The sequence below is a fragment of the Denticeps clupeoides genome, chromosome 10 (genome assembly GCF_900700375.1).
Source record: "Denticeps clupeoides chromosome 10, fDenClu1.1, whole genome shotgun sequence".
Classification (NCBI taxonomy): Eukaryota; Metazoa; Chordata; class Actinopteri; order Clupeiformes; family Denticipitidae; genus Denticeps; species Denticeps clupeoides.
In genome coordinates this window covers 19,720,830-19,732,046 of record NC_041716.1, presented here as the reverse complement: position 1 = coordinate 19,732,046, position 11,217 = coordinate 19,720,830, and the positions used below count along the sequence as shown (strand labels likewise).

The 11,217-nt window shown below is 41.1% G+C and overlaps 1 protein-coding gene across 1 annotated transcript; it reads right to left on the bottom strand.

Moving 5' to 3' along the window:
- Positions 1 to 746: 746 nt before the first annotated feature.
- On the bottom strand, positions 747 to 10,985 carry ddx23 (DEAD (Asp-Glu-Ala-Asp) box polypeptide 23). Its single transcript, XM_028994664.1, has 17 exons — positions 10,868 to 10,985; positions 9,987 to 10,168; positions 9,426 to 9,536; positions 9,245 to 9,332; positions 9,077 to 9,142; positions 7,826 to 7,964; positions 7,206 to 7,339; positions 6,980 to 7,092; positions 6,134 to 6,277; positions 5,188 to 5,413; positions 4,734 to 4,879; positions 4,454 to 4,631; positions 4,047 to 4,289; positions 2,898 to 3,049; positions 2,697 to 2,805; positions 2,328 to 2,502; positions 747 to 1,309 (listed from the first exon to the last, which is right to left on the bottom strand). The coding sequence occupies exons 2-17, from the start codon at positions 10,166 to 10,168 to the stop codon at positions 1,086 to 1,088; spliced, it is 2,430 nt and encodes an 809-aa protein (XP_028850497.1). The 5' UTR covers positions 10,868 to 10,985; the 3' UTR covers positions 747 to 1,085.
- Between the last annotated feature and the right edge of the window lie 232 nt (positions 10,986 to 11,217).

Here is an 11,217-nt window from a genome sequence, read left to right as displayed (position 1 = left end):
GTAACACTTAATGCAGACCACAACCTAATATCTGATCACGTTGCATCAGCCTTTAAAAGGGCTAGAATCATAACAAACCCACCTCCAATCCATCAGATATTTCCAACTACAGACCTACCAAAATGTACCTCTTACAATCAGCTTTCTCAATACCTTACTCAGAACCACCTTCAAGACCCAAATCAGTTGGGATACACACAGATTCTGCTGCTAGATCAGTCCTAATATTCAAACACAAGACCCTCTTCCTGTTTTTATCATCACAATACTATCATATCACTACAGCTATTATTATCATATACAATATATCAATATATACTTGTCCATCTGGTTTGTCTCGACCGGCACTATATTATGGTTCGGTGCACAATGTCCTTTGTCATATTTTTGTGTTGTGTGTTATTCCATTTGCACTATGTCTTTTTGCACTATGAATCCCCAAAGCTTTACAATCTCATCTCTCTGTGTACCTGTATATGGTGAGATGACAAAGTCAACTTTGAATTTTGACCACCCTTAGTAGTCTTGGTATGAGTGGATATGCAAGGTAGGGGCTTGGTCTGACAACAGTGCGAAAGAAAAGGAGGCCAATTGGCATGTGACATTCATGTTTATATCAGCAATGAGGTCATGCACCAGGTCACATGGTGACCTTTTTAGTACACAATTCTCTGTCTGGATCCGGCATATATCCAGCTTTGATTCACCATCCCTTGGCAATCAGGAGGCATGGGACACAACAAGGATTCAGCCGAATGCTGCTTTATTAAATGTTACAAATACAAATTGCAACAGCCAGCTGACTGAAGTTAAAAGAAAAACATAAATTTTTCCCCCCAGTGTTCACTACACTGGACACACTTATGTTGAATTGGTCACATGACTACTGGAAAAACAATAACGTTGCAAGTGTGGACAGTCCTTCCGTCAGATACACCACTATTTAACCTTCTTGTGTCATAGAACCCTCAGAAGACAAGGTCATGTGATTTACTATGATGAGAAAATAAGGAAGAGTGATGAACAGATAAAGCCAGCGTTGAATGAAACAAGACTGAATAACGGACATTCATGGCATGAGATGTTCAGGCAAAGATGGTTTCTTCTCGCCTCTTCTTGGTGAGGATGGTTCCTGGCTTGTGCTGGGCATCAGGGTGGTTTGCGAGCTCTGGTGGGCACGTGGACACTGGGCTCTCGAGGATGGCCTGCTTCAGGTCGTAGAACACAGAAGAGTCCTCTTTGGTGAGGAAGGTGATGGCTACACCACTCTTTCCAGCACGACCTGTTCGGCCAATACGGTGGATGTAATCTGAAATAAGAAGAACAAAAAAAAAAATTTAATAAAACACAACACACAGCTACACCAGTAGGTAAGGAAGATGGTAGCAACCTTTTTGCCCTTTGTAATGCTGTGCACTAATTAACATAACGACGCATTCACACCTTAGTACATTCACTTTGGTCCAAATCAGTGAGTTCTGAACAGGGTTCAATTTCCATGACCTTTCAATTACTCTAAGGCAAATATTCATCTCTGATATTTCTGTGCAAATGTGGAGAAAGTCAAATTTACCTAAAAATTAACCTTCAACCCTGAAGAGCTTAACTTAAACAACAGTGTTCACACAGGCCAGAGTAAAATTAGCTCCATCAGGTTGCATAGATAACCAGTTGTAATTTACGTGACGTTTAAAAGGAGACACGCAGCTGCGGAGGTGCTGGAATATGGAAGCAATGCACATAGTAGCACGTGACGTGGTTCACTACGTAAAACTATAGACCAGCTCTAGTTTTATACTTTGTAGTTTTATGTAACTATGCAGTTTTAATGTAACTATGTACTTCATTATACATTCAATTGTCAATTCGATTTTAATGACTTTTACAGAACTTTATATATGTTTATTTCATATTCCTAAACTTTTCAAGGTCTGGAAAAAAAAAAAAAAAATTCCATGACTTCTTCCAGTTTTTTAATGACCATAGGAACCCTCTTTGAACATTGTAACGGTTTCCATTCATACAGAGAAAAATCCAAGGGAACCAAAATGGCACCACACCTCCTCAAGTTAGTCCGCAACTCATCTTACAGAATGTTGAGCGTACAAACAAAATAACTAAATTAAAAATTTTCCCATAATTCACTGTTCTCAAATCAAGTGGTTTATAGCATTTGGTCCTTGACCAGAGTTTGCTATTTGAAAAATTTCCACATGAATCACACCAAAATACATGCAAATGGTTAAATAAATCAACAAATATAATGACTGTGAAAATGCTGTTCAAGTTAATCACGTGTTTGTACTGATGAAGGCTGTGAATCTTACCCTCGATGTTCTTGGCCATATCATAGTTCAGCACCATGGACACATCTTGGATGTCGATACCTCTGCCAGCCACATCTGTGGCCACTAGGATGTCCTTGGCACCAGCCTTGAGGTTGGACAGTGCAAACTCTCTTTGCTCTTGGCCTTTGCCACCATGCAGCGTACATGCATTGTACTGAAACACAGAGAGAAATGAAGCCAATGAAGAACAGCTCTTTAATGTTCTGGTCTGACAGATTGTTGACTAAATCCAAGTTTATGTAGGATCCTTTGAACATCATCTTGGACAACAGCAGCACTATAATATTATTCATTATAGTACAATAGGAAAACTACATAAGCCCAACATGATGTCCATTCGCCTCTTACCCCCATCTTCTCCAGAGACTTGGCCAACACATCACAACCCTTCTTCTGGTTAACGAAGATGATGATGGGTGGCTCGAAGCCCTGAGCAAGGACCTCCAACAGCTTCTTCCTGTTATGGATAGAAGGAACAATTAATATCTTCAGGAGCCTGTGTGTGTTCTATGCAATATTTGGTGGAGCTTTAAATGAGGGAGCACTTACCTCTTCTCGCCCTCGGACATAAGCAGGACCTTCTGCTCCACCCTCTCATGAGGTTTGCCTGCAGAGCCGATGTAGACCACTGCTGGGCGCCGGAGGTAACTCCTGGCCAAGCGTTCAACCGCTGGGGGCATGGTGGCGGTGAACATGACAGTCTAAGAGTAGAAATGGATGTAAACTTAGAAATTTGGGCTACAAAAAACAAACACTTGATCATTGAATAGTCAGCACTTAAAAAAAAAGGCTATTTCAATCAGTTTATTCCTAATAAGGAATGTCAGCATTTCAACATGTTTTCAGCTCACGATAACTCTTATCAGTATAGTAGTAGAGCATCATGGGAGACGGAGAGTGCACCCCTCCCTGAAATGAGTCTGTGTGGGTGAACTCTAGTGGAAGGCGGTAGTACTGCACAAGTAGAAATAAACTAAATGTCACAAGCCGGCTACAGACTGAACGCGGGAGTTATGGTGACTGCGCCTGCACCCAGTGAGTCTCTGGAGACAAAGGGGCTAAAGTTGAATGTCGAATTTTGACCTCTGCCCATTGTGACGTGCAACAGAAACATCAAGGCAAGTTCTCAAACCAAATTGGAGGAGAGGTTGACATCTTACACTGTTAGGAAGGCGATATATGGAAGGTATGGTTATAAAACGCATTCTGTGGTGATACCATTAACCGTGTTAACCTTTTGAGGTGAATCATACTGCGCTTTTATTGGTCTGAAAGCAGAAGCGCAAACTCCACTGCGCACAAGGTGCATACTGCATATGGTCTGAATTTGCCTTCACTTCGTTTTTAAAAAAAAAAAAAAAAAAAACATCAAACAGTTATCGACAATCAATTTCGTCGGTGACAGATTTTATAAAGGATTATTGTAATCAAACATCAAATGGCGAGATTTCAGCTTGAGATTTCAAACATAATTTGTGCCATTTTAGAAAGTTGTTTATTGATGAAATCATTCTACATCATTATTTGAAAAATGAATTTGAAATTCATGAGAAGTATAGTAATTCTAAAATGACTCTTCCTGGATACAAGCTCAATGATCCAAAGTACAAAAAGTACACCTATGAAGTTGCTTCTACAGCATCAGATTCCCAAGCTTTTCCTAAGTGTTCCTGCTGCAGGTGTATCAGTTTCTCTCACCTGTCTGTATTTGTGCTTTCCTGACTCAAAGTTCTGCATCATCTTCTCAGGATCTTCTGCCTCGTCTGTGTCGGGTTTCTGATTGGTCACAGGAATGTACTCCAGAATCTTCTGTACGTCTGGCTCGAAACCCATGTCAATCATTCTATCAGCCTCATCCAGTACCACATATGTGCAGCGGCCCAAAACCAGGTAACGGTTCTCCAGCACATCGATCAGACGACCCGGAGTGGCGATGACAATCTGAGCAGGAGAGAAGAATGGATTATAGCTTTTCGAAACTTACTGTGATTCTAGGATTTATTCCCACTGTTATAAACAGTCATGTACAACATTTTACTGTTAATGTATCTATAAGTGGGGCACTGCAGGAAGTGCTGCAAACATGATGCTGTGACATTTCTGACCTCACAGCCCATTCTGAGGCGAAAGCCCTGGTCCTCTCTGGAGATTCCACCAATAACTGCGACCGTGCGGATCCCCAGAGGCTTCCCAAACTTGATGGTCTCCTCCTCAATCTGCTGCGCCAGCTCACGAGTCGGTGCCAATATCACAGCATATGGGCCCTGATCGGAGTCCTCAATCCTGGGGAGAATGATCAGTTCATTACCCTGTTATCAGAGTTCAAGCAGCGTGCGTGACATTTGCCAGAACAATAAGAATGCCATAAAGTATGAGTTGACAAACCTGTCAATCTTGGGCAGTGTTGTTATCCAAACCAACAGCGGGATAAGGAAAGCTGCAGTTTTACCGCTACCAGTCTCAGCCACACCAATGATGTCTCTGTTCTGCAAGCCAATAGGAATGGCCTGTCTCTGGATGGGCGTGGGATCCTAAATAAACAAAAATAGACAGATGAAAAACTCCAAGGATTTTTTCAATGATACAAAGAATTTGGAGTTTAAAAATTCTAAAATTGTTCTAATTAAATCATAAAATTACAATTAGCTTATTTGTTGAAATCTATCAGCATCTTAAAAGCCATGGCTGCAATAACATTAATTTGATGACTTTCCTGAATTAATGCTGGTATGCAACCTTTCCATCCATTTTCTTGTTTTCAAACACAGTTGTTCAAATTAGAAGAAAACATTCCAAGACATTTCCCTTTTTTTGTTGACTGCATTTGTGATGAGCTGACCTTGTAGCCACACTTGTCGATGACTTCGATGATATGGGAGGGCAGTGCGTACTCCTTCCAGTTGCGGATGGGGTTGGGGATCTTCCCTCCTTTTGTGGTGATGCTATAGTCCTCTCTGAAGATTCTCCAGTCCCTGTCGGTCATCTCGTCCAGCTTCTTCTGGGACCAGTGTCTATCGTCCCAACGCTGCTTTGCTTCCTTCTTCCGCACCTTTTTCAGGCGCTGCCTGCAAGAGGAACAGAGAAAGAAAAAGACCTGAAATTGATAGATTAAAGTAATATGAATGACACACTTTATATTTGCATACTGCCCTTCCACAGAAGAACGCTATTCTCTAAAATGTGTTTTCGGTTTCTAAAAACCTGCATCCACGAGGGATCATTGTCTGAAATGTCATCCACAAGGAGACACAGAGAACAGCCTGGACACTGTTTTAACCCCCTCCACACCTGTAGATGGTGATGTAACTCTCCTTGTTTGGTGTCTAGTTGCCCTCTGAGGTGAGTTAAACACAATGTTGTTCTCCAGCCGTGTGCACCATAAATGTGCCCCATAGAGAGAATGCAGCACCACAAACCTGTTTTCCGATATTGTTGTATGTAGGGTGCATTTGGGGTTATACGTCAGATGAAAACTAGTTTATATTAATTATGTCTAAAATTATTTTCAAATTTGTCAATGCTCTCTTATTATTATTTGCTCCACCATTACACCATTTCTCATGAATTATTTTGTAAAGAGCTTAAAATTACTGTATTGGTCTGATAATAAGGCTCCTCCTCCTTTTATCAAGATGCCGTATCTGGCACCATTTTCTAGCCCACAAATGAAAGATGGATTTATAGATGGATTTTGGGTCTAATTCGATTCTATGAACTGCTTCAATTTCGGTTCAAGCTACACTTAATGGCTGTGAACAACACGCAAGGCATTTTAGTGACTCAACTCTTCCTGCTCCTTCTCTTCAATGGTTCGTCTTTTCTCCATCAGGTCACCATAGAAACGGGACTGGTCCCTCTTCTGCTGTTTGAGGTCGATGCCTGCAATAAAGCCACGGCCATAGAGTTGAACCTGGTGCTTCTCTCTGTATCTGAAAGGGTTAAAAAAAAAAACAGAGAGATCATGCATCACAGAGAAATGGGTCTGCACACACACTCTAAATTGCAAAATGAAAACCTTATCAATGGGGTTATTTTCAGACTGAATGCCCCAAAATATTAGTATTGACTGATTGTTGACTACCATCAGTACGGGGTGGAATAATAAGATTATTATACACGTTCATATCTTTGTGGTCGGGCATGGATTGAATTTAAGAGGACCAAGGGGTGATACTAGAGCACAAAATTAACTAAAAACAACACGCACACTAGAGGCTTTGGTCTCCGACAAATTGTTATTGTAAAAAAAACGGGTATGGTCCCAGAACATAATCAACTTATAACTAGCATTGACATGACATGGAGTGACCCTGGTTCCTGTCCAGCTAGAACATTCAGGGATTAAAGACGCTATTCAGGGACGCATCCCATAGAAAACAATGAGATTCACAGCACAGCGCCATACTGGACATGTTAGGTCTGTGAAGGACTTTAATGCTCTCAGTTTACAGAAATTTGTCATAGCGATGGAAAATTTTAATCCACGAACAGGATGAAAACTCCATCCTGGATGGTCTCCATTCATTAAACATTAGATTCACTGCTCTACCGCTAATTACAAACCAGTTCCTGTACTTAAGCAAGGAAAAAAGGAATATAGGTGCATCCAATTCAATCCATGCATAACATACATAGGGTTGTAATCGATAGAGGTGTCTTCAGAGGCGTCCCACTCAAAAACAAACTTCCTGTCATTCAGATGTCTGGTGCGGCGGCGCTTCTTCGTGCCGCCCAGGTAACGCTCCTGAAAACAGAAACAATCTGATATATTCCACATATGCTGATGTGCCAAAGCCCTTAATCCCAGAATATGGAGGTGAGATATTTGGTAAATTGCTTTGCTGCACAGAATCTAACCTTAATTGCTTGGAGCTCTTTCCCCTTATCTTTCTCCTCTCTGATTTTCTGTCGCCCATCATCCTCTTCATTTCCGTTGCTTTCCCTCTCCATCCTCTCCCGCCGTTCTCGCCGCTCTCTCTCCTGAGGATCCTCTGAATGACAGGATGGTTTTGTGATGCAAAAATCCAAAATATGGACAAATAGACCGATCATAGAGCTATAGTCCTTAGTACGTCCTCAGGATTTATCCGGCCTTTTTAATAGTGTGTAATTATTTCATCCACCTATAATGCATACTTTATGTTTATAACTTTTAAAATCGGAAAAGCTCATGGTGATGACTGACTGCTCTCACACACCCTACTTCCTCATTCTGGTGGACCGGCATTTCAGTTCTAATAATCTCCAAACTAATCATGCACATCAATTATTAGCACTTTAATTCAGTGACTAGTTTAACAAATGAATTAATCCAAAATTCTTAAACAGATCAAGCTTCTGAACATGAGTGCGAAATCTTGGATTTTTCTTTCTCTCCATGAGATTCATAGTTTGGCAAACTGAAAAACCAACAATGACCAATCATTCATTCAAAAGGCAGAAGAAACAACCACAGAAAGAAGGGAGGCACAAATTACCCAGCATCTTCCTCCCAATGTCCTGAAACACTCTCCTCTTCTTCCTCTCCTCATCCAGCAGCCGGCGTCTCTCCTCCACCTCCTGCTCCCGTCGTTTCAGGGCTTCAGCCTGACGATCAGCTTTGGAAAGGAACTTTGGCTGAAAAAGACATCAGGGACATGGACAGGTCAGCAACTGAGTTTTTAATGATGATCTTTGGTTAATGGTACACTCTACACCACGGCAAATCAGGTCAAGGCTCCTCCTCCTAACGTTGGGGAAAATAGCAGCCTAAACTGCGTTCTCCAGGGATCTGGGAAGTCCGAACTGATCAACTTCTTATCATTCTACTCACTAAACTAATTTACAGTTTAGGGGTGCAAAGGGATTTCTTAAAACCTGACAATAATTCTCATCAGGAGAAAAGCTGTCCTGAAAAGCAGCATCCAGGACACATGATGATGATGATATGTGTGGGGACTGCGCATTGCTCAGTGGCACCTTGGCGGTTTGGAATTCAAACTGTCAACCTTCCGATTACGGGTCCATTTCATTTACATTTACATTTACAGCATTTATCAGACGCCCTTATCCAGAGCGACTTACAATCAGTAGGTACAGGGACAGTTCCCCTGGAGCAACTTAGGGTCTTGCTCAGGGACACAATGGTAGTAAGTAGGGTTTGAACCCGGGTCTTCTGGTTCATAGGCGAGTGTGTTACCCACTAGGCTACTACCATTTCCTTACCTACTAGGTCACCACTGCCCCTTCAAGACTGGCCATCAACTCGACCATACATATATGCAAACATCACATTATAGGGGGTAGACAGGTCAGGAAGACATGGGATGTAGGAAAAACAGACAAAAACAGAATGACATGGAGAAAGAAGTTGAATAAAAAAAGTCTGTGCTCCAGTGGTGAGGAGGAAAAAATAAATAAAAAATGCTTTCACCTAGCTTTACGGTCCCTGTACATTTACACAAAGTCGATCATCGTAATCAACCTAAATTTTAGCACAACCCTCTGTCACATGTGCGTTCTGCTCACACAGTGGTCCCAAAGGTTATATAGACCTTAAAGAGGCAGAAAGCACCACTATAAAGATCAGTGCTTGGACATCTAGAGATACTGCAAACTCACCCATGTTTCACACAGGGACAAACCCAGATGTCACAGAAAAAATCTCATCTCTTGAACCCGACTATTACAGTTCATCATACAGTTCTTTCTATACAATTACTGTATCTGATATCAAACTGAACCCTCACCTTGGCTTCTGCTTCTTCTTCTGCTTTCTTTTTAGCCAGCAGCTCCTCAAGAGAAAGTGGCTGCACCTGAGATTTAAGAAAGAAACGGAGGAAGCAGTGAAGGAATAGAAAGAGGAGACAGAATGCATGCTAGATGCATTTATAAACATTATGAAGAATTCAGTCTACCTTCTCTTTTTTCTTCCTGTCCTCTTCTTCCTCCTCCTCCTTTTTCACATCCCTTTCTTTCTTCATCCTGGACTTTGGGGAGGGGCTCCTGTGCAGAAATGAAAAAGTGTAAACAGTGTACAACATTGCTAAATACTGATGCTGAATTTGATCAGAAGTTGAGGAGTTTTAAAACCCATACCTTGACCGCTTGCGATCCTTGTCACGTCTGTGGCCATCTTTGTCTCTGTCCCTGCGACTTCTGTCCCGTTCCTTATCACGGTCACGGTCTTTGTTATTTAGTCGCCGGTCCCTGTAAAAAATACAAGGTGGGAAAATAATTTGCATCTAAAGGCATGACTATCAACATATTATTATAATGCCAATATATCGCTTGCTCTTTTGCAACCATAGCCAAGCCCTGGGTTTCTTTTTGTTGCTGTTATCTGCACTGTACTCTCTCCTGTCTTGAACTGTTGTAATTGTAGTATATTCTGTCTTTTGCAGCCTCTGTCAGTACTATTGTAGTCTTGTGTAATTTATGTGTTGCTCTGTGGTTCTGGAAGAATGTTATAGTGTTAAGACTGTTAAAAATACTTGACTTGAATATTAGTTACATTTAAAGAGAAATCTAAACAGGGAAATCAGTGAAAATCACTCGCTAATGAATAGATAATCTATACAGCAGGCCAACATTTTTACAAATCTTTCCAAACAGGGATTCTTCATTAATTTTTTTGTGTGCATGTTGTTGGCGGCTCACCGATCTGCAGATTTCGAGCGGCTGCGTGATCTCTTCCGCTCCCGTGAACGATGGCGCTTGCGATCCTTGCTGGGTGAGCTTTTACGATCCCGGTCTCTAGATCTTGAACGGCTCCTTTTACGGTCTCTATCTTTGGCTGATGAGGAATCAACCTCTTTCTTGTCAGAAGAATCACCAGCCATCTGCAGGAATTAAAGAGGAGATCGACCAATCAGGATGCCCAGAAAAAAAATAAACAAGCTTTTCCAAAAGACTGTAATTGCTGGTGTGGAAAAACAGAAGATAAGACCAATGTGCACACCTCAGGCCTGACCAAGCTCCATTATCAAACACTGAGACTCCTAACAGCTCCATCTCTGCAATTCACATTATTACCTATGATTGCAACTTTTCCTCCATATCTGGAGGATCTTATTGCATAACTTCAATAAGAAATGACCACACTACTTCTTCTAGCTTTGTATTTTTGCTGGTGTTCAGCGCTTACTATACATTATGTACAGTTACTTTATAATTGATTGCTTTGCTGATTTCTGGATTGTAAAATAAAAATCACGTGGCACAATGTGTGTTTTTATTCTGCGAAACAGTCAATTAGATTTGCAAATATTTTTCTGAAACTAATTTGGCATAATATATGAATACACAAGACAACAGATAAATGCATTAGATTATTTTCGCTTTAGTAAGCAAGAGATAGCAAAGAATCGTGAATGCTTTAGAGAGAAACGCCTGCTAGCTAAACGGCTAATCACTGAAGGATGGTTGATGTTTATTTGTTCAAATTTAGAGATTTTATAAATATCAATGTTCCAAAGGGATGTACACAAAGGCAAAATGTGACACAACAAGCACAATTAAAAACACTGAATATAACTTACGCTGAAAAGGGGGGAAAGCAGCTTACGATGCACCGTCGTTCTACTGAGCCGCCATATTGGTCCCGTCTAAACAGTGCTGGTGTCTTCTGGTAATTGTAGTTCTGTGTCCGTAACAGTAATACGCGCTTCAGGCCATTTTAACTGCATTACCCAGAAATCCGCGCCGATTTGCTGGCGCTCCTTCAGAAATGGGGAGGGGGACTGCACTTTCGCACCATTTGTATCCATTTTTTCTGTAATTCTGTGACTATATAATAAACAGGTATGATTCTTCCGTGGCGAAGCTTAAAATAGTAACATATGTTGTTGAAAAAAGTGTGTTGTTGTTATTATTTTTTTTTGTTTCTGGC

Excerpts from the sequence above, each read along its gene's own strand:
- ddx23 (XM_028994664.1), bottom strand. The coding sequence starts at position 10,168 with ATGGCTGGTGATTCTTCTGACAAGAAAGAGGTTGATTCCTCATCAGCC. Across the intron at positions 9,537-9,986 it reads CGCTCGAAATCTGCAGATCG|GGACCGGCGACTAAATAACA; the intron begins GTGAGCCGCCAA and ends TATTTTTTACAG. Across the intron at positions 1,310-2,327 it reads TATGGCCAAGAACATCGAGG|ATTACATCCACCGTATTGGC; the intron begins GTAAGATTCACA and ends TTCTTATTTCAG.